We start from the raw sequence: 23,360 nt of genomic DNA, 5'->3' as shown, positions 1-23,360 counted from the left end.
CAAAAACAGACATAAATCACACTGCATTTAAAAAAGAAAATAAACATAAATATGCAAATGGTTCTATAACAGATTGTTATATTCCAAATGCTAAATAAAACTAGTCATCCATGAAGATAAAGTAAATCAACAATATTTATAAAACACCACGTATGTCCTTAGCTGCTACAGCAAATAGAATAGTATGCCTGTCTTTAAGGGAATTTAAATTCATTTCAAGGGCTAGAACAAAAGAATATAAAAAGTCAAATGACAATAAATGTTTATAAGTGAGGTTCAAGACAACAGAAGCAGCTTTACAAAAAACATATACTTAAAGGGCAAAATAATATTGTAGTCAATCACTGATTTAAAAGACCAATACAGATTGGAGCTATCAAAACACATTTCACTGAGAAGGCAGGGCAAGACCTCAAAGGCTTTAATGCTCTAGCAAACCAGTCAACACTACATTTCTAATCGTTATAATAAGCTTGAAGGAGTATGCGGGAACCCTAAGTTATTGATGTGGTTACTTCATAATTGGATTTGATTAGAATTCACACCTTGAAATGGCTGTACAGTTCTCATCTAAAAAGTTTCCTAATGCTAAAAATAAAATACATCCTCCTTTTGATTTAGAGGACAATTTTACTGTAAAATCTCCTTATATATAGCTTCTTGCCTGCTTGCATTCTTTCCATCTGCTATTATCTGCCCCCAATAACTGTTTCCTTCTAGTGCCTAACACCTATTATATAACTAAAAGAAAAAAAAAAATTGAACATGGGTAAGTGTGGTAAAGTGGAAGTTTGATTTTTATGTCAAATTTCTCAAAGGGCATTTATGGCTCTAAAAGTGGCAGCTTTTTATGATTTTCATATAATACGACATGACAGAAAAGCTTAGTCTCCACAGAGTTGCTACAAATTGTTTTCCCTCAGGTTTACAGGGAAAAAAACATGAAGGAGTTAAGTGTAAATTATTCTCTTCTCTCCACCTTCTTAAGTAGAGATTTATCTATGCTCTTTTTGCCCCAACCCTTCCCCCTGGCTTTCATTTTCTTATTTCTAGTTGAAAGGTTTCAAAATAATCCTAGAGCTGAACAGAGATTAAATCAGTTTGGGAGGGGGGAAGATGAAGTCTATCATTAAAAAGTTTATTCTCCTGTCATAATTGAAGAGAGAATACGTCAGGTAAATCCAACTATTTCTATTCTTGAGATAAATAATATGGAAGCCATTTTTTCCTTGAATAAATCACAAGAAATAAGTAGTTCTTGAGTATGATGCTACTTGTTTATACAGAATCTAAAATATAAAGATAAGGAAATCTGGAAGGTTTTATGAATTATTAAAATTATATTCAAAGTCATTATTATAAATCTAGTAAAGAATTAACTCCAATCACTCTAGAAACTCAAGTGTCATTTTTAGTAAATGGATAAAAGATAACAGAACATGACCACATGTTACTGCCTCTCTCTCAAAAAACTGAAGCTATGATGACCTTGGAAATTTACCTTAGTTTATGGTTTTTCCAGTAGTCATGTATGGATGTGAGAGTTGGACTATAAAGAAAGTTGAGCCTTGACGAATTTATGCTTTTGAATTGTGGTGCTGGAGAAGACTCTTGAGAGTCCCTTGGACTGCAAGGAGATCCAACTAGTCCATCCTAAAGGAAATCAGTCCTGAATATTCATTGGAAGGACCAATGCTGAAGCTGAAACTGCAATACTTTGGCCACCTGATGCCAAGAACTGACTCATTTGAAAAGACCCTGATGCTGGGAAAGATTGAAGGCAGGAGGAGAAGGGGATGACAGAGGATTAGATGGTTGGATGGCATCACCGACTCGATGGACATGAGTTTGAATAAGTTCTGGGAGTTGGTGATGGACAGGGAGGCCTGGCATGCTGCAGTATGTGGGATCGCAAAGAGTCAGAAATGACTGAGCAACTGGACTGAACTGAACCTTAGTTTATGCAATTTTAAAACATTGGAACATATCATACAAAAATAAATGTTCACCCCTAGATTATTAAAGATTAATAAGACATCTGGAAAGAGAAGTCTAGTTTAATTGTCTTCTATATGAGAGAGGGAGGCACATATTAAGAGGGAGAAAATAAATGATTCATTCATTCAAATATATATAAAACTGAAAACACCATATCATTTTTTTCTTTTGTGGCAATTATCACTCTCTGTTTTTTATTCTTCCCTCACAGAAGATACACTCTAAAATTGGAGCCTAAATTATTCTTATTTTTAATCCCCGAGAGTAGATAACACTGACATCTTTCACCAGCATGTGTTCAATAAACAACAGATAAACAAAACCAGTCTTATACTGAAAGCCATTAAAAGGTAGTCATTATATTTCTAATGTAAATATAATCCTTGTGACATTGCAAGTCAGAGGTCTACAAAGTAGGAACTGAGAGAGGAAAGAAAATAGTAGTAGTATTTGTTTTCATTGCAGACTATTAAAAGTATCTACCACCTTATAGGTATTTAGCAATATGTGTGTGTGTATATACACACACACACACACACACATATATATATATATACTGTAACCTAAGTAATCATTTATAGAAAACTGTGGCTAAATGAACAAAAACATAGTGATGTGTGATCCATGCTTTATCTCTTCTTCAATTATTTGCTAACATACACAGGAAATCAAATTTAAATTCAAACTTATTCCACTATCACTTTCCAACATCATTTTATAATATACTTTGTAACATGGGTTTTCAAAGACAATTTGTTGAATTAATGAACAGAGTAGCATGTACCTGACACTAACATTACCCAGCATTACCTTAACAGTGAGTAATAAGAATCTACTTTATAACACACTGTAACTTCTATACCACAGTGTAACTTCAATAATAGACTTCAAGGACCCCAAATTATAAAAGCCCCCAAAGCATGTAATAATAGTGTATAATAACATTATGCAGCTTTCAAAAAAGATTCAGAGACACTGAATTACTTATATTGCTTTCTTAGAGAAGAGAGAAGATCCCAGATTTTAGGTATTTTTGTGGGGGAAAAAAAAAAAAGCCATTTCATATAAAGGGATCCCTATCTAAACCCAAGCACGAAAATTTCATTTGTTGAATAAGGGAAACTATTTGTAAATACAATTCACTATTTAAAAACAATGACAAACATAAACTTCCTTATCAGAATCCCAATGGTATTTCATTGAAAACACAATATACTGGCTTTTAACAGAATTTATGTAAATATCATGGTTCAGTTCTACTTGCCAAGGTTTTGACAGAAAATTTTACAGTGAACTGAATTGAAATGTAGTAAGATTTGCATTTCCATTCACATACACTGAAATATGTGGTTTGGTAAAGCTTATGTTTATCTTTAATCAAAAACAAGTATATATCATTTTCCATAAAAAAGGTTATTATAGTATTTCAAAAAATGGATTTTTTTGTGTTTGCAACTCAAAGACTTTTGTATTTTATAGGAGTTAATTTTGCCATGATCTGAGAGTATAAGTCATATTACTGATGACATGTCTTAATGATCTTCAGTGAAGATAACAGTGAATTTGGTTCTCATGAGGTAAGGAAAGAAAACTGCATGCAGAATAATGATCCACAGCTTTCTACAGGAGACATGTACATTTTTCAGAAGATAACTGTAGTACAAATTTGCAAATATCTTCAGCCAAACATAGTCAGTGCCATATTACTCTCTGTAGAATGCAACACATCTTCTACATATGGAAAGGCAGTAAACTCTGGTGTGGTGTTTCTTAAACAAGGTTGTGCAGAAAAGAACAGATGAGATGAGCACTGGACGGTTGTTTGAGAAAAGATAAAACAACCACTGGATGGTTGTTTGAGAAAAGATAAAAACAGAATAATTAATCTCCTCACACTAAGATGACTGACATCTAACTTTTGAAATCTATTGGATACCCATGGAAATAAACTGTTCTTTTACTGTAGTGGAGAAATGAGGAGATGTTTAAGAAGGGGTAGGCCCACGGAAAAAGAAGAAACATCTATTCCCAAGAGGTCTGTACTTCCATTAGGGCATCTACATTCACAAAGTGACTATATACCAAGTTACTATATTATCTGTAACCTTTCTCATTTGTGGAATAAGGGAAACTATTTGTAATACCCTCTTTTCTTCTATGCTCATGGCAATAGAATAATACCAAGAACTATTCTGTTTTTAAACAATTGATGCCATTGTCCCCCAACTCCCACAATGTTCCACTTAATCCTTCTAAATTGATGCTAGACATGTTCTTTCGTCATCAGATTATGGTTGGATGTATTTGACAAAAATTATAATCAGGATGCTTCTGGAGCCATTCAATTGCTCTTTGTGTAGATACAGCCAGAGTTGGAAAAAAAAAAAAAATCATAGAATTTTTATTAAAGACTCTGACCTTAACAATAAAAAAAAATTAAGCACATCCAAGTAATTATTTCCCACTTAAATATACACTGTACCCACGAAAACTGCTTATTCAATCTTTGGATAATGAAATCTCCCAGGTAGCAGTATAATGTGCAGTTAAAAATGAATCTTGAACAATGCTATTATCATCTTGTCCAGATTGGTCAATTTGTCTCAACCCCAACCTGGAGAGGTCTTATTAGAGGACAAAACTCTTTTGCCTATTCAATTCTTTATTCAATACAAGTGCCTGTGGTTCAGATTTAGTGGTGAATTACCCTGAACACCTGGCCAAAATGACTTGAAAAAAGACTATAATTTATTTAGCACAGGTAATCAGACACTAGTAGAAAAAATAATGATATCTCATGGCCATGTAAATCCTATCTGTTGATAACAATCCAATTATCTATCCACTGCCTGGACCTCTGCCCAGATTTTCCATTCACAACTCTAGCTCCCCACCCTCTCTCTCCTCTGTATCTTCCATCCCTCCTTCTATTTCTCCTTTCTTATCTTTTTTCCTTCCTTCCCGCTTCTCTTCCCTTCTCCCCTTCTTTCTTTCCCTCCTCTCTTTCTTTCCTTCTCTCCTCCCCTTCCTCTGTCTCTACCCCAACTTCCCTTCCTTAAGGGTCATACTTAATCATCACTTTCAGAGAAAAACTCTAGACATATTTTCTCCTTCACTGGATATATTATGTCAGTAAAAGAAAACTGTGAATAATTGTCAAAACAATTTTACTTCAGAGCAATTTTACTTAAACATGTGATGAAATAGGAAAAACATTTTTTATCAGATTTATCTGACACTAAACTATCTATTACAAATCATCCTCTGCTATAAATTCCCAATTTTAGAAAATAAACTTAGAGCTTCATGGGTGTTTTACTTTTAAAGGCTTAATTTCCATATTCCACACACATCTCTATTCCTCTACAATAGCATATTTTTTACTCTAAAATTAAGCAGTCGAGTTGCTTAATATTTTAAATGGCTACATATAACAATCTTTTACAAAATTATAGTTGTAATGTTAACTTTCAGTTTTGCTTAATATAATTCACTTAGTAAATATTATCTTCATTTCTAAATGGTAGCAGCTCCCAATTTTCTAAGATAAGAATTTAATTAAACAATTTACGCTAAAGAACAGAAGCTTAATGGCAAATGTGTGATTTTTCAATTTCAGGTCTAGAACTATGAAAAGCTAACTTATTCAAATGCCATCTTGTTATTCCCTTTCTGGGGACCGTATTTTAATCACTGCATCTCTAAAGTTTGGTCTGAAGTTAATAAAATCAAAATTAAGTTCTCTCAGAGTCATAAGATGTTTTGTTACATCATCTTTTCTAATTTCTGATGCTCTGCAGCTACAATTACAATCTCCCAACTCTAATCTCTGTAAAAAATGAAACTTATTTATCACGTTTCATTCACATTATCCAGAAAGCAATCTATGTTTTTTGGAGAACCAATTACTGAATGTGAAGGTGTCAAAATTATATTTATAGTACCGGGGCATAAATAGTTTTATTTCAGGTCTCTATACTGCAAAGCTGAAATAAACATATTGCTTAGACTAGGGTTGGGGGCGGGTAAATGATCTCTCCTCCAGTGTAAGGAGCTTTGGAAGGAGAGGGGTTTAAATCAATGTTCTCTGCTTTCTTTTAGCTAAGAGGTGGGGGTCTGACCTAAGCAAGGTCAGCTGGACTCCTAAAACTTTAAATTTTGAACAGCTACACAGAATAAAGAGAAAAATAGTGTCACAAGGAGACTCAAGTAGAGCCTGATAACTAAATGCCCAGGCACACTTAGATCACTTTTCTTTTTCTGGGTCTTCTTCCATTGTTTTTGTTCAGTTGCTAAGTCATGTCCAACTCTTTTGCAACCCCATGGACTGTAACCTGCCTGGCTCCTGTACATGGGATTTCCCAGGCAAGAATATTGGAGTGGGTTGCTATTTCCCTCTCCAGGGGATCCTCCTGACCCAGAGACTGAACCCACGTCTCCTACATTGGCAGGTGGGTTCTTTACCACTGAGCCACCAGGGAAGCCCCATCTTTTCCCACTGCCCTCATGCTAATTAGAGCAAATTTACTTTCTGCTTGATTGGTTGCTTGCATGGAGAGAAACCTATCAATAATATGCAACTAAACTACATTTGATGCTTTTATCAATACTTCTTTGTTTAAAATTCCTTAAGGGTTGCCACCACCTGTGGGCCATAATCAACTCCTTAGTCGATAGTGTAATAGTTGTGTAGGATAGCCTATTTTATAGCAGACTAATGAATTAAACTGTATAAATTTGTAATGGATAAAAATATCCAATCACTACATTGTACACCTGAAACTACTGTAATACTACATGTCAATTAAAAAAAAACACAACCCTCTGTAGTCTGGTAAGGGAAAATCCCCATATTTTAGCTCTACCCTTCTCTATGCAACATCAATTCCCTCCTCATCCCCTTAGTTCCAGCCAGATGGAATCACACTTTCTATAACATACTGTACTGCTAACCTCAGTGAAAAGCACTTGGCCTCTGTCATTTAATCTACCTGGTTAATTCCAACTTGTTCCTGAATGCTTGGCTTGGGTTTTATCTTCTTCAAGAAGCTTTTCCTGACATCCATCCTCCTCCCTGGCTTAGTTAGATGTCCCTGCCATGAAGTTAGTCCCTGGAGCATCACCCAAGGATATCCAAGGGAAGCAGAAAACTGTGGTGATTAAGGGTGGGGATTCTGGACCAGACTGCTTGAGTTCAAATCTCACTGTTGTCTTTTTACTATGTGTCCGTGGGCAAGTTACCTCTTAAAATATGTATTTATTTATTTGACTGCATCAGGTGTTAGGTCTGTCATTCAGGGATCTTTGGTTGTTGCACATGGATTGTCTAGTTGCAGCACAGGTTCAGTTGCTCCACAGCATGCAGGACCTTAGTTCCCCAACCAGGAATTGAAACTGCGTCCCCTGTGCTGTTAGGCAGATTCTTAACCACTGGACCACTAGGGAAGTCCCTTGGGTAAGTTACTTAACCTCACTGTGCTTTAGTGTAAGTATCAGTACTGTTATAAACATTAAGTAGTATACACAAGGGCTTCCCTGGTGGCTCAGATGGTAAAGAATCTGCCTGCAATGCGGGAGACCTGGGTTTGATCCCTGGGTTGGGAAGATCCCCTGGAGGAGGGCATGGCCACCCACTCCAGTATTCTTGCCTGGAGAGTCCCCATGGACAGAGGAGCCTGGCGGGCTACAGTCCCTGAGGTTGCAAAGAGCCAGACACGACAGAGTGACTAAGTCTACACACAGATACACAAAGTACTTAGAAAAGTGGCTGGGACATCATTAATGCTAAATATGGGCTAAAATTTATTTCTATTAGAGTGCTGTCAATGCTTTTTTGCCCCTATCTTATCCAACTCTGTATTTTCCAGGCACTAAGTAGTAGCTCAATATAAACTTACTGTAAGAATATATGAATAAATAGGCAGATAGCATTTTACAGTTTATAAAGCACTTGTGGGATACTGCCTCATGTCTTATACCTCAAACAGTAAAGTCAGAATTTACTTAAAACTCCATATAGAGGAGATACTTATTTTCTGATATCATAATAAATACTTGCCCAAACTCATCTTTTTTTTTTAATCCCCCTCACAATATAAGGGGAAGAAGCAGGAAAAGCATCCCTACTATTTAGCAAGAGAAGAGAGATTACAGATGTGTGTATGTGCGTGTGTGTATGTGAACAAATTTAAATACAATTGACCCTTGAACAACACAGGTTTGAAGTGTGCAGGTCCAATTACATGTTTTTTTTTTTTTTTTTTAATTAGCAGAGTTGACCCTCCCTATCTGCCAACTATAGGACTTGAGCATCTGCAGATTTTGTTATCCATGGTGGATTTCAGAAGCAATCTCCCATTGGACTGACAACTGTACTGGCTTTCCAAAACCAACTATACATTTATATAAATATATAGATAACTATATATATACTTCAGAGAAGGCAATGGCACCCCACTCCAGTACTCTTGCTTGGAAAATCCCATGGACGGAGGAGCCTGGTAGGCTGCAGTCCATGGGGTCGCTAAGAGTCAGACATGACTGAGCGACTTCACTTTCACTTTTCACTTTCATGCATTGGAGAAGGAAATGGCAACCCACTCCAGTGTTCTTGCCTGGAGAGTCCCAGGGACGGGGGAGTCTGGTGGGCTGCCGTCTATGGGGTCGCGCAGAGTCAGACACGACTGAAGTGACTTAGCAGCAGCAGCAGCAGCAACAGCATATATATATATATATATATATATATTTACATATCTTTATATTCACACATAACCAACACTATATGATGTATGTGAATGTGAATTCTTTGAGCCTTGCTCTCAGAAGAGGAAACCAAAATCCAGAGAATGGTTTGACCACAATCATGCCACTTGCAAATGACAAAAGACCACTAAATTCAGGTCTTCTGAGTCTAAGATTAAGATACTGTAACTGCAGGTTGCTTACTATTAAATAATTTGCATTCTTACTGAATTGCTGAAGTTCATTTTAAAAATAAATCTGTCTGCCCCTACTCCCTGTTTTTTCAAAAAGTAATAGCTAAACAACTTCAGTACAATTTATTACTTCTTCAGAATAAAGACTTGAAAAATCATTTACAAGTGAAAACCTATAGCATATAAACCTTTCAAAACTACTATTCTTATTCATTCAGAAATATAAAAGACATACAGTATATTTTTTCTAGCTAGGTAAATCATATTTATTTCAGTGTATTCTTATGTCTCTCATTGATGTCATAATTTTGCAGAGTGGATTGCAATGAGGCTGAGAAATGCAATCTTTGCATTAAAAACATGTTTGAGCATAGCATTAAAAGTAAATATGAATATTAAGATCTATGTTATTTAAAAATGCATTATGTTTTGTTACTTTTCTTGTTTGTAGCTTATTTTCAATTATCCTTATCACTGGAGGAGGAAAATTGGCATGGACAACTCAGAAGACTGAATAACCAATTCCCAGATTATTATATTTGATTCTGGAATATATTTTGGCTGCAGAGTACCAAAACAAACAGTTTAAATGTAAATAGCTCAAATGAGGTATTTATTTGATGTAAAATAGATTTTTAAAATACTAGTTGTTTAGTGAATTTCATTAAGCCAATTATACTTTAAGGGTTATGCTTTTTTACTCCCAGTATTCCTGTGCAGTTTATGGCTGTTTTAGACAACTGCATTAATTTGTTTCCTTGATCATATTTGGACTGAACAGAGTAAACGGAGGAGTGTGTTGGCTGATGGAAAAAAACTGCATAAAAACTGGTGGGAAATGGTCTTAGAGAATTAAGTGACTTGTGGAAAGTCTTCACTTTCAAGACAAACCTCTGCCAACTGTGATCTGTTTTCCCCATACCTTCTGCTTGATGATCATCTCGTTGATGTCTTCAAGATCACCCACCATCACCCTCTGTGCTTTCAGAACTCGATCAAGCAGAGACAGCCAGTCGGTAAGTTCTGTCCAAGCCCGGTTGAAATCTGCCAGTGCAGGGACCTCCAACAGCAAGGAAGATGGCATTTCTAGTTTGGAGACAGCGGTTTCCTTGGCAACCACAGGTTGTGTCACCAGAGCAACCGTCTGACTAGGAGCTAAATTTTTTTAAAAAAAAGAAAAAGAAAATATTAGAAACAGAAGATAAGAAGACAATTTCAATAAAAATAAAACTGATGTAAAGGCAACAGTTTCAACCGAAGTATTATTTATGGCATCATGTGTTTTTCCCCTAACCATATGGACACTTTAGACAGTACTGCATTATAGAAAAATTCAAAGATCCCAACTTTTCATTAATAAACATTTAACAGTCTTTCAAATGGTTTTGATTATCCTCATGGCTGAGCAATTAATTTAATTTAGAAAGTCCTTCTCAATGACAATTATACAGGTTGTGGAACTGGTAAAGAAAAATAGAAAGTATTCAGACTGTGCCAGGTAAATAAGTTTTACCTATTTTTTTTAATCAAGAGGGGAAAAAAAGTAAAGATTGGATAAGATCTTATTTCAAACTTATGATTTCCCTGAATAGGAAGTAAATTACTTTGGTGGTGGACTCTAGAGAAATCAAAGCCAATGAAATGTTCTTGTCTTTGCTCTGTTATATTGGGAGTAGCTTATATATTTTTTTTTTCCTTTGCTTTCAGACTGGTAATAAAGAGGCTAGCAGTGAAGAAAATCTAAGCTAGTTATTTTTGAAAAATCAGGACTAGTAACGTTTTTACATTTGGATAATGAAACATGGTTTCAAAGTTACTAAGAAATATTAAATTAATATGAATAGTGGTGAACACTGTAGTGTAAGGTAGCATATGGTAATAGTTAAGATCTGAAGTTTCAGACTAAAACCCCCCTGGGAGAGAATACCTCTCTCTGTTTTAGGAACTCTGTGACCTTGGTTAAGTTACCAAACTTCTCTAAATTTCAGGTTTTCTCTTCAGCAAGTAAGGATAATGATGGGGTTAATGTCATAGGGGCAACTGTGTAGATTCAATGACTAATACAAGAAATGCACATAGCACAGTACCAGGAAAATAAAAGGAAAAATATTAGCATAGTTCCTGACACTAGTAGGTAATTGCGTTAGGTATTACTATATATATATATATATATATATATATGATAAATAAGCAGAATGATAAACAAATATGGTGAGAAGTTAGAGATAAGGGATTGAAATATATAAAATATTTGGGGAAAAACTCAGCCAAAGGCCTAGTATAGCCCTATATGTACTGAAGGGCTGAATTTGCTGGTGTGAATATCAACAAATAAATATCAACAAACAGCTGGGTTATCTCAGGTGAGTGATGAAGGATAAGGAGTGTCACATTGAGTTCATAGGCAATGGCTTCTGGAGCCTGATACACCCAGGAGACTGGTAGTGAAGAAAAAGTGGCCTGTGTAGTTCAGAAGGAAAGTTTTGAAGTAAAGCTGCAAACACAGCATCTCAGTGGGAAATCCAGGAGGTATGGACAATAAGGCAATTGTTCTAGAAGCATGAAGAAAATGTGCCATATGGCATTCCATTCTGACGTGACCATAAATGACTTTTCATGGTTATATCACTTTCAGCTTTTTTAAGGTTGTCTTTTTGTTACAGAAGATGATGAAAGGAATGGAGGCATTTCTCCTATCTCTCAAGATTCTTGGGGAGAACAAGAGGTTCCTACAAGTGGAAGAAGAAATCTTGAACAAGGCAGAAATTAAAAAAAAAAGTGAGGTGACAGATAGAATGAAAACTAATGCCAAGATTGGGACTTCCCTGGAGGTTTGGTAGTTAAGATTTTGCCTTCTAGTACAGGGGGTGTGGGTTTGATCCCTGGCTGGGGATCTAGGATCCAAAATGTCTCAGGGCCATAATGCCAGGGCACAGAACCAGAGGCGATATTGTAGAAAATTCAATAAAGACTTAAAAAAAAAAAAAAAAAAAAACTAATGCCAAGAAGTAATGACTAAAAAGACAATGATACTGAGGAGATGGAGAAGAAATAGTTTCCCAAAGCTATCTCACTACTCTAAGGTTTTTTTCTAGAAAGAATGAAACATAATCTGAAGCAGAAATAGCATCCTGTGACTCCACAGCCTAGTAGGAGAAAGCATGGGAGCCAATAGGTTCTAAAAATCTTAAAAGGGATTCCAAGAGAAGAGCCGAATTCCTGGAGAGAACACATGGGTGAGGATGAAAAGAGAGCTAAAATAGAATATCACCGTAGGAGCTAACTGTGGAATGCCTAGCTGACTAGGAAATATGGACAGATTGTTCTTAAAATACAAAACAATAGATATTCTGGCAACACACAGTATTTTGGGGAGGATTTCAAGGTTCTGGGAGATGTCAGATGCTTTTTTTTTAACTGACTTGATGAAAAATTCACTGTCAAAAGAGAGTAGGAATGAGATTTTTTTTTTTCTCTAGACTTGTTTCTGACCAACAAAGAAGTAGCTTAATGAAGTGGAAATGATCACGTCATCTTAAATTTCTATATAGCCAAGAATAAAAAGGCAGAGAATCATCAGACTTCAACTGTTTTCTGGAACACACATTTTTTGGAGTGGGTAAGTCTACTGGAAAGAAAGGCTAGGACCAGAGATTGAAAAATAATGTTTTAAGATGACTAAAAAGTACAATTAACATTGAGAGGGTAATATCACAAAATTCTCCAATGGGGGAAAAAGTATCACCAAGTACAAAGACAGCTAAAAAAGATTCAGAGGAGAGTTGAGAGGCAGAGCAATGCAGCCATCTATGCTGCCACTATGGGCAAAGGATATGATTTATGGACTCATCGGGCAGGCCATAGTCAAAGCTGTGGTTTTTCCAGTAGTCATGTATGGGTGTGAGAGTTGGACCATAAAGAAGGCTGAGTGCCAAGGAATTGATGCTTTGGAACTGTGGTGCTAGAGAAGACTCTTGAGAGTCCCTTGGTGCTGGGAAAGATTGAGGGCAGGAGAAGGGCGTCATAGAATCGAGCAGGTGTTCAACTATGACCTCTGAATACATGAATGAGACTGATCCTCCTAGCACTGCTCTGACAGTAGATACACTGTGTGTGTTTTTCCCTTCTGCTGTTCAACCAATGTTTATTGGCTGCTCACCTTCTAAATTAGCATGACTTTTTAGGTCCTGTGCTCTCTGAACCAGACTTCCAACTCCAGCCTCATCTCCCTCCATTCTTCCCATGCTCTCAGTCTCTATGTGGCATTCTCCAATTAGAACAGACCATCTCACACTTTTTTGCCCTTCCATATGCTCTATATACTTTTTAAAAACTCCTCTCCCTTCCCCAGACAAAAGCCTCAATTCCTTTTCAAATCCCAACTCTAGATTTCTGTCTTTTTTTGGGGTACCAGGGTAAGTGTATAACTAAAAATCTAAAATAAATAAATAAATAAAAATCTCTCAGAGGCATAGAGTTATACTAGTCTTTGGGGTCTTAAACACATTGAATCTTTAACATTTTATTACTAAAATATAATAATCACTAGGAAGAACAAAATCTTGCACCATTATTAGGGTTGGGGATTTTAAGATGGCTACAGCGTAGCTGATAGTACTTCAGAGCTGGATTCTAAACTCCAGAAACTTTGGGTCTCCAAGAATAGACAAAAAAAGTGCTATAAAAAACTAGAAAGAGGCAAATTTTCATCTATCACATACATTTTATGGGCCAATTCTATCTATAACACTACTTGGAAAATATTTCATTCTTCCTAAAAAGACTTAGGGGCTTCCCTGGTGACTCAGACAGTAAAGAGTCTGCTTGCAGTGCAGGAGACCTGGGTTAAATCCCTGGGTTGGCAAGATCCTTGGAGAAGGGAATGGCTACCCACTCCAGTATTCTTGTCTGGAGAATCCCACAGATAGAGTAGGCTGCCATGCTACAGTCCATGGGATTGCAAAGAATCAGACATGACTGAGCAACTAAACACAAAAAGACTTGACTCTAGATTCATGTATGTGCATATACTTTATTTATTTTTTTATTAAGCAAGATGTGTCAAAGGAAAAATTTTGAGATCTTATTTTATTATGTATATCACATACCAACTCACACTGCATTTTCAGATGCCTTTATTTTTATCTAAAGAGAAAAAAAAATGAGGTTGTTTCTTTTCTATGTCATTTTACTAAAAACATAAGCAAATCACCTTATTAGGTGGTCAAGAGGTAGTTTAAGTGGTTTTTCCCAGACTGAGCAACAGAATCTTGATGCCAAGGGTCAGGGAAGGGTATTTACTCATTACGGGGGAGTCTTCTTTTAACTGTATAATTTAAAAGATGCAAAGAGGATTTCTTGAGAGTTTTCTCAACCCATAAAGCTAATCAGGGAAGCAGTTAGGATATGTAAATGAATACACAGAATCTTAAGCACAAAGTTCTAGGATGGGTTTCCAGGTTCTCCTCCTTAAGGAGCACCAAAAATGGCTTCCCCTCCGGCCAGTGGGGATCCTTTTCTTCCTGTTTAATGCCCCCACAGTTTGATATGCTTGTCGAGATATCTGCCCCTTGCCTCAGGCCACTGCCCAGGGTCACAAGAAGTTGGCCCTAGTAATGGTTGCTTCAAATCTCTGCTTCTTTAAAACCAAGGTCATCCTTCTCAAGTCTGAAGGAGAAAGTATCTCTTCCAGCATGGGGAAGAGTCTTTACGGTGTCACACTATTAACCGTCCCTCCAGCAACAGGCGCTAGTGTCCTTGGTTAATCAGTTCATGTCAGAACAGCATGCATTACAATGTGTATAACTAAGCCAAGTAGATAGGTAAAAAGATAAATAGATATATCAACAGATAAGTGCATGCACACACACACAGACCCTGTGTAGTTTGACTACTAATTGTAGCATAAGGTGTTTCATATGCATTCATTAGAAAATTAAAATAACTCTACTAAAAACTATTTCCTTTCCATAGTTAGCATACGAAAAGTCAAGCTCAAAATTGCTGAAAGGTATCAAGTTTGGCATACTGGAATAGTAGCATGAGTAACAGTAGGTGTAATATACTATTGCAAACCACAGCTTTGCTCTGAGTATTTTGTTAATTAAAAGGTGTTAGCTTTAGGAGGGAACTCTCATTTTTTCAAAAGTGTTTGAAGAACATTTCTGTAGTCTAAAATTTAAATTGCTTTTGAGGGTACATGATTAGTCAGACTAACAGCTTTACTTAGAGCTTTAGAGGAACTACTAAATCTTTTAAAAAACACATACACAATGTGTTTGGAATACTTTCTTTGAAGTATTCACACATGGTTTTTCTGTAATTCACAGGTCTCCTTTGATTGATAAGACAACAAGGAACACATATTCTATTTCTAGCTTTGTTGAATGAATGTGGGTAATTTTTGGTTTTCTTTCCTTTGATATTTGAAAAATCAGTCACTGACTAAATGATAAATTATTGGACTCACACTAATACAGATATCTAAAAAGTACCATTTGGTATATGTGGTTAAATTGAATTACTGTCTAACACTAGCTATAGGAAAGACTGTTTTAGCTATTATCCATATCACCAATGGATAAAACAACTGTTCTCCATGCAAGCAACACAGGGAAAGTTTTCTTTTTGAGTATTTAGAAGGATGGCATGTAGTTTAATAAAACCCATATGAGAAAGTTGCATGGTACCAAAATTAGAAATCATGCGTAGACTCTAAAAGGACCTCACTTCTCTCTAAATATTTGTAGTCTACAGGTACACGTGAAAAATTAGAAACAAACACTGTGAATCCATAAACATGTATTTTTGTCTATATTCTTTCTCATCATTCTAAAGATGAAATAATATATATGATTCAACTATCATCAATTATTTACATTTTAGCACAGTAGGAGCTTGTATTATACATGGGAAGTCCTGGAGAAAAGGAACTTAAGGATTCATGATAACCAATTATATTTCTGGACTTGAGAAACAAATTATTTGACAGTAAGACCCATAGACTTTTAAAGCTTAGCAATGCTACTTTATCACTTTTTAATTGATTCTTTTCTTCTACCAAGTATGTAATCCAAGTAAGAAATATTTTCTGCCACTTGGAAAAGAGATCACCACCTACACTCTCACCACAATCATTTACTCAGGGTTTTCTACATGCCAGGCAAGGTTACTGATAAGCCCTGTTTAATGTTTACCAAATGATTTTCAGGTTGGCATTATTTCCATTTAACTAAAAGGTAAAATACCTTGCTGAGGGCTTCACATTAACAAATGACAATGCTAAGACAGTGTGCTTAACCACTATACCTATTTCTAAGGCTGATATAATCATCAGATATTTTTCATGCATGTCCCACTCAAAATATAATATTATTAATTACTCAAATACTTTTGACTCCAAGAGCTATAGTTTATAGCCTATGGTATCCACAAAATCATCTAATGTTCATTCTAATTAGGGAGAGAAGATCACCTTGAACTACTCACAAAAATATGGATTATAAAAATCAAGTGAGGGAATTCCCTGGTGGTCCAGTGCTTAGAACTCTGCACTCTCACTAATGAGGGCCCAGGTCATATACCTGATTGGGGGACTAAGATCCCACAAGCTGCACAGAGTGATGGCCAAAAAAAAAAATCAAGTAAATCTGGTTTCCTCCCACAAGTTGAATATTATTCTTGAGGACTATCTCCAACCTGACTTCACCCAAACAAGGATCCTTTCTACACTAATTTGAAGACAGAAATAACCTTGCCATTCCCTCTTTTTCGCTTGAATCTTTTAACTTGTATATATGAATTATTATTCATATATGGATTCATAACTCATGAATTCTTCACACATGCAGTCAATAAAAAGCAGTGTTTCTCAACCGTATCACTGTTAATATTCTGGCATGGATAAGTCTTTGGTGTGAGGGGCTCACCTGTGCTTTGTGGGATGTTTATCAGTATCCTTGGCCAGAGTACCTTCCCAGTTTTGACAACCAGAAATGTTTTCAGACATTATCAAATGTCTCTGAAAGCGGCCGGGGCAGGGGGCAGGGGGAGTGGGGGGTGGGGAGGCGGATTGCTTCTGGTTCAAAATCACTAATTCAAAGGGTTTTAAATTTCTCTTCCTCAATCTCTCTCCTTCTCCTGTGTGTGTGTGTGTGTGTGTGTGTGGTTTATATACTTGCCTAACATTTGTAGTGGACATGGACATCTTTTACATCACATTGGACATCGCATTGGTGCACCAGCATTTTCGTGGGAGACAACTTTTCCACAGACTAGGGTGGGGGGATGGTTTGGGGATGATTCAAACACATTATATTTAGTGTGCATGTTATTTCTATTATTATTATTACCCCAGCTCCACCTCAGATCATCAGGCATTAGATCCTAGAGGTTGGGGACACCTGCTTTAAGTCCATCCAAGTTTATGCTCTCCTATACCTTAGAAGTATAGGTTAAGTGAAACTCAGCACTTCTCTTAGCCACAGGATACTGGGCAGACACTGAGACACAGTAAATACTTGAAGCTATAGCTATGAGGGACAGTAAATAATATGACACAGGCAATGCCATGATGATAAAAGTGAAAGCTTCTCTGGCAGAGAGTAAATGACCACAAATTCTTTCTCTTCCTGCATCTATACCCTTGTAATGAGACATTCCAGATGCTCCCATCAAGAGCCGTAGTATATTTCTGCATTCATTGAATGTGGATGGGATATTATTAAACACGACCATAAGCAAAGGTTTGAGAACTTCTTAGCTATTGGGCTATGAGTGGAAACCTTTCACCACTATGCAAACTTCACTGGCCTACTGAATGATGATAGGCAAGTGGCTCTGTCACATCCATTGTCTCATCCAATAATCAAGTACCAAACACATGAGTGAGGCCATTGACTACCAGTTGACCATTAATACATGAGTGAGTCTAGCTGAGACTAACAAAGGAATCACTGAGACACCCAATCCAAAGCAGACCCCCAAATGATGAGCTAAATAAATGATTCCTATTTTAAGCCACTACATGTGGGAGTCACTTGCTATAGAACAATACATGATACAACCTCCATTTTTACCAATTAAAGACTTGCATCCAAAACAAGTTTAAAATGGTCCTCCCATTGCTACAGAAATAAAACAAACGCTGATCCAACAAAGAGAACACAGTTAAGAAAGAGTCTTCTAGTTAGAGTGTGAAAAAGAGAAAACTGAAGATACACATAATCATTCTATGATGCCTATAATTCAGGCAGTCAATATTTTATAGGATATTTGAAAAGCCAAGCATTTAGTAAAAATTCATTGTTAGTACACTTAAAACTATGTAAATGAAAAGAGTAGAGAATGTAATAATGATGGCCATGAAGCAGGCAGACCAGTGCAGAAAACAAGGGAAGAAAAGTCAGATCAGACCATAAAAAAGACCATGCTATTGATGAAGAATGATCATCAATTCTAAAACTGCCATCAGAATAAAATGCATACATTCATTTGGGTATAACCAGCTAGAAAACAGGGCTTCCCTGGGTAGCTCAGCTGGTAAAGAGCCTGGCTGCAATGCAGGAGACCCCAGTTCGATTCCTGGGTCAGGAAGATCCTCTAGAGAAGGGATAGGCTACCCATTCCAGTATTCTTGGGCTTCCCTCTGCCTGCAGTGCAGGAGACCTGGGTTCGATTCCTGGCTTGGGAAGATCCCTTGGAGAAGGGCATGGCAACCCACTCCAGTATTCTTGCCTGGCCATGGACAGAGAAGCCTGGTGGGGTACAGTCCATGGGGTTGCAAAGAGTCAGACACGATTGAGTGACTAGCCACAGCATAGCAACTAGAGTTCATTACATAGTTCTCATAATAGTAAATACACTGCTGTTCTATCAAAAATTTTAGCACCTTGAAAAATTCTTAAAGGATCCAATCTGCTTTTTGTTTTCAACAGAATTGCCCCTACCTGAATATTAAAGATAAGATTCTGTAGTAAAACATGAACAAAACCAGGTAAGCAGTGTTCTATACATAATTCAGTCCAAATGAGTCTCATATTTGCTTGGGTAAGCTATGTTTTTACCCTCAGAAGCAAAATAACTAGCAGTGAGTTTTTCAAGTTGTTAAACATGTGCCAGGTCCTCCCTCACAAGCCGCACCCTTGAGATAAGCTACTTAAAGGATCAAATTTATCTTTTTCTTCATCACCAGCCCAGTGTGATGTCTGATACACAGTGGCCTCAACCAACATTTGCTGCTGTTGTTATCCAGATTAGAATGAAGCAGAATCCTGAAGGGATGCATAAGAGAGAGGGAGGGTGGTGGAAAGAGAGACTGATTCATTAGAGTCTCAATCTAGAGTTTCATCAGCCAGAACAAAGCAAAGGAACCATTAGCTCCAACGTAAATGAAATAGTATTAAGTAGTCTTAACATGTAAATTCTTTTGGCCTAAATTCATAATAATACCTTACATCTGTACAGAGCTATACAGTATAAAAGCACAAAAGTGTCATTTCAGTCATTTTATCCATTGACTTCTCACCATAACACTTGAGTGTGGGCAGGGAGAGCAACATTGCTATCAATTTGCAGGAGAGGACACTAAGATTTGGATAAATTAAAATACTTCTCCAGGGTCAAAATCTAGTAAGTTAGATGGAAATTCCCAAGCAATCTATATTTTAAGAAGGAAGGCTCTGAGTTGACTGATGAAAGAGGGATTCATGAAAAACCCAATTAAAAAATCTGCAAAGGATGTGAATATACATTTCTTGAGAGAAGATACATGAATGGCCAATAAACACATGGAAAGGTATCAACATCACTAATCATCAGGGAAATGCAAATCAAAGTCGGAGGTGGGGGAGGGAGGAAGAGAGAGAGAATGAGAACAAGTGTTGGTGAGGATGTGGATAAATTGGAACCCGTGTGCAATGTAGTTGGGAATGTAAAATGGTACAGCCTCTGTGGGAAGCAGTATGGAGTTTCTTTAAAAAGTTGAAACTAGAATTACCATACAACCCAGCAATCATACTTCTGAATATATAGTATATCCAAAAGAATTGAAAATAGGATCTTAAAGAGATATTTGGACACTGATGTTCATTGCAGCATTTTTGAAAAAGTCAAGAGGTGGGAAAAACCTAAATGTCCATTGACAGATAAATGGATAGGGAAAATGTGGTATAAGTATACAATGGAATATTATTTAGCCTTACAAAGAAGTAAATCCTGGACTTCCCGAGTGGTACAGTGGATAGGAATCTGCCCACCAATGCAGGGGACATGGGTTTGATCTCTGGTCAGGGAAGATTCCACATGCCGCAGAGCAACTCAGCCCGTGTGCCACAACTACTGAGCCACAATACTGAGCCCACCGGCCACAACTGCTGAAGCCCACTGTGCTCCGCAACAAGAAAAAGCATCACAATGAGAAAATCACAACGCAACTAGAGAAAGGCCATGCATAGTAATGAAGACCCAGCACAGTCAAAAAAAATTTTTTAAAGGAAATTCTATCATATGCTATAGAGTTTCTGTTTGCACGATGAAAAATTTATAGAGATCTGTTGTGCAATGGCAAAAAATTAGCACACTGTATACTTTAAATGGTTAAGATAGTAAATTTTATGTGTTTTTCACTACAACTTTTACAAAAAGGAGTCCATAGACCAGCCAAAGTGTGGACTTCTTTCTTTCCCTTCTGGGCTAAGGAGATTTAAAAGAGATCTTTGAATACCAAAATAAAGACCATCCTGTAAATAACCAGTGGTTCTGACACATGTAGGCCCAGTGAAAAATGACCAATTTCTTTTTCTGTCATTACACCTCCTTCTTTGTAACCTTTGTGGGGTAAAGAAGAATATGCCAATACCTCTCTGTGGTGGATATTATGGGGCCCCATTGCACTTCTCCTGGAGTCGACGGACCCACACACCAGGTTCTGTTAATAATGACTGCTAATGCGTCCCTCCCTGAGGCTTTCTGTCGGTCAGTACAAGGATATTAAGGCCCAGCTCACCTGCCTCAATTTTAGACAACTATGAAGGATGAATCCAGCTCCCAGCTCTCTGTCAGTTTGGCTTCAGTTCAGTTCAGTTCAGTCGCTCAGTCGTGTCCGAATCTTTGTGACCCCATGGCTGCAGTATTCACTGCTCTGTGGATCAGCCTCTCCCACTCTGTCCAGTAACACTGCCCTCACTTCCTTACAGGTAGATCTACCAATACTCATTCCCACTAAACCTAATGAATGCAACTTTTTGTCTCAGACCATGCTTCCAGGAAATCCAATCTAAGATACCATCTTTTGACCCCTTAGACACCTAAATACACGATTTCCTTTCTAATGCATAAAAGCAACATGGCATTCAATTCTGGAGTAATATTATTTAAATTATGTATTAACATCACATGTTGTATAGTTCAATATTCAGTTGAATGCTCTGGAAACTTACCAAAAGGCAGGCAACTACTTGGTGGCATATTTACTACTTAAAGGTTTATAAAAAGGTTTTTATACTCTGGTTATAGCTGAGTTTCAATTTATCATCTGAGTAGCAGCTTTGTAAGTGAAATCTGAACACATCCTATAACTAAAACACCAAAGAGTTTGACAAATCCCAATACTAAAGTCTTGAACTCTGTCTCTATAATGACACTGGAAATGTAACTGCCATCTTGTGTTAGTTTGATCTGATTGTGCTGAGCTGAACTTAGCTTTTAAAGTTCTGGGTCAGTAAACACCTTACAAACTGCAGGTATGGCAAACACACTAACTGAAGTAGCTCAACTAGCTCCATCAAAATCAATTCATGTTTTCATTTAACTTGTAGAAGAGCACACTATGCCCACAAGTGCAGTAACTATGAGCTATACAATAGGAACCAAAAATCAAAGGTAGAAAACAAGTACCAATTACAAAGGGAAAATTGCTTGTTACAGGCACAAAAATAAGATTATGATGTTTGTTTCTTTAAATCATGCTCACCAAGCCATCTCAAATTCCTTTTGAAGGAGAGGTAATCATAAATAAAAACACGGTTAAGTGGTTATAAATCACGCTATTAAAGCAATAGCATGATTACTCTTAGGAGCAATGCACGTACTTCCTATCGTTTCAGACCCGAAATCTCATGGTCCTAATCCTTTGGATGAATGGGTCTCAGATTAAGAGTGTAAAGAGAGTCTGGAAAAGCTGTGAGTCTATAGTTCATGGTTTCTGAAATAGGAGCATAGCTTACATTTTCACTTGAAAAGATTTGTGAAGCTGAACCTCTTATTTCTGCTACTTAAGAACAGAAAATTTTATCGGATCAGGGCTAATGTTTAGTCCTTTAAAAGAATCAGTAAATCATATTTAAACCTAGTAACACTGGTACTATTCCCATGATGTGTTTTATATAAAAGACAGAATTACACCAAATTTTTGCATTTGAGAACAGTACTTGAAAATGAAGTTCTAAGTAAAATGGAGTTATATTTCAGAGTCAAATAAATACTCTAAGGTAAAGTTAATTACACAGTCCACAACAGAAAACTATGCTTCATTTTTTTGTTAGGAGAAAGGTAACATTGGGCTGTATCCTGCAGGCCTCCAAGGTCTGTGTGTGCCCAGCTTCCAGACCAAAGAAAGAACCTAGAGTTGGCGACAGAGACATCAGTGGTTTAAAGGATGGAGGAGCTTACATGTCTGCAGCAAGGCCCTGGCGTGACACCCCAGTGAGCGCAGTGGACTGCAGGTTGGGCAGAACATGGTGGCTGGTAGGCTTGCTTCCAAGAGGAAGGGGAATTGACTGCAGGTGGGCTCATCAGTTACCAGGGAGACCAGTAGAGGGCACACCCCTCACCACCCCTTTGATGAGAACAATCACCAGCTGGGGCCTGGGGCGAGTATGGAGGAGGGGTGTGTGTGTGTGTGTGTGTGCACATGCATGTGAGCACTTGCGTGCACAAGCACACACACACTCAGTTTGGACTGACTCTTGGTGATCCTATGGATGGTGGTGGCCTGCTTTGCTGTCCATGGTGTTCTTCAGGCAAGAATATTGGAATGGGTTGCCATGTCCTCCTCCAGGGGATCTTCCTGACCCAGGGGATCGAAACTGCATCTCTTATGTCTTCTGCATGGGCAGATGGATTCTTTACCACTAGCACCACCTGGGAAGCCCATGTAAGGAGGTCAGTCCTGTGCATAAGATACAGGTGAAGCAGGCACCAGTGGGCAAGAGATGGACGGAGAGCAAGAGAACAGCCATCTCGAGTCGAAAATTGATGTTCCCTTTATCCCAAGATATTTTGGTTTGGAGTAAAATATATTTCCTTTATTATTGTTAAAATTACAGCCTATAGAAGATCGTAGAAGTCAGGAATGTAGCAGATTCATCCCAATGTTCACAGCTGCATTTTTTATAGTTGACAAGATGTGGAAGCAACCCAAGTGTCCAT

At 37.3% G+C, this 23,360-nt stretch overlaps 1 protein-coding gene across 10 annotated transcripts in view; it reads right to left on the bottom strand.

The window, feature by feature from the left end:
- Positions 1-23,360, bottom strand: part of DMD (dystrophin) — a 2,236,915-nt gene that overhangs the window by 684,245 nt on the left and 1,529,310 nt on the right. For all 10 annotated transcript variants that reach the window (XM_024988361.2, XM_024988358.2, XM_024988360.2 and 7 more), the window contains one exon: positions 9,856-10,088. In XM_024988361.2, the coding sequence (XP_024844129.1) occupies positions 9,856-10,088 (233 nt within the window). The remainder of the gene's footprint in view (positions 1-9,855; positions 10,089-23,360) is intronic.

This window comes from Bos taurus, chromosome X (assembly GCF_002263795.3).
Source record: "Bos taurus isolate L1 Dominette 01449 registration number 42190680 breed Hereford chromosome X, ARS-UCD2.0, whole genome shotgun sequence".
Classification (NCBI taxonomy): domain Eukaryota; kingdom Metazoa; phylum Chordata; class Mammalia; order Artiodactyla; family Bovidae; genus Bos; species Bos taurus.
This window is presented reverse-complemented; position numbering and strand designations above follow the sequence as displayed.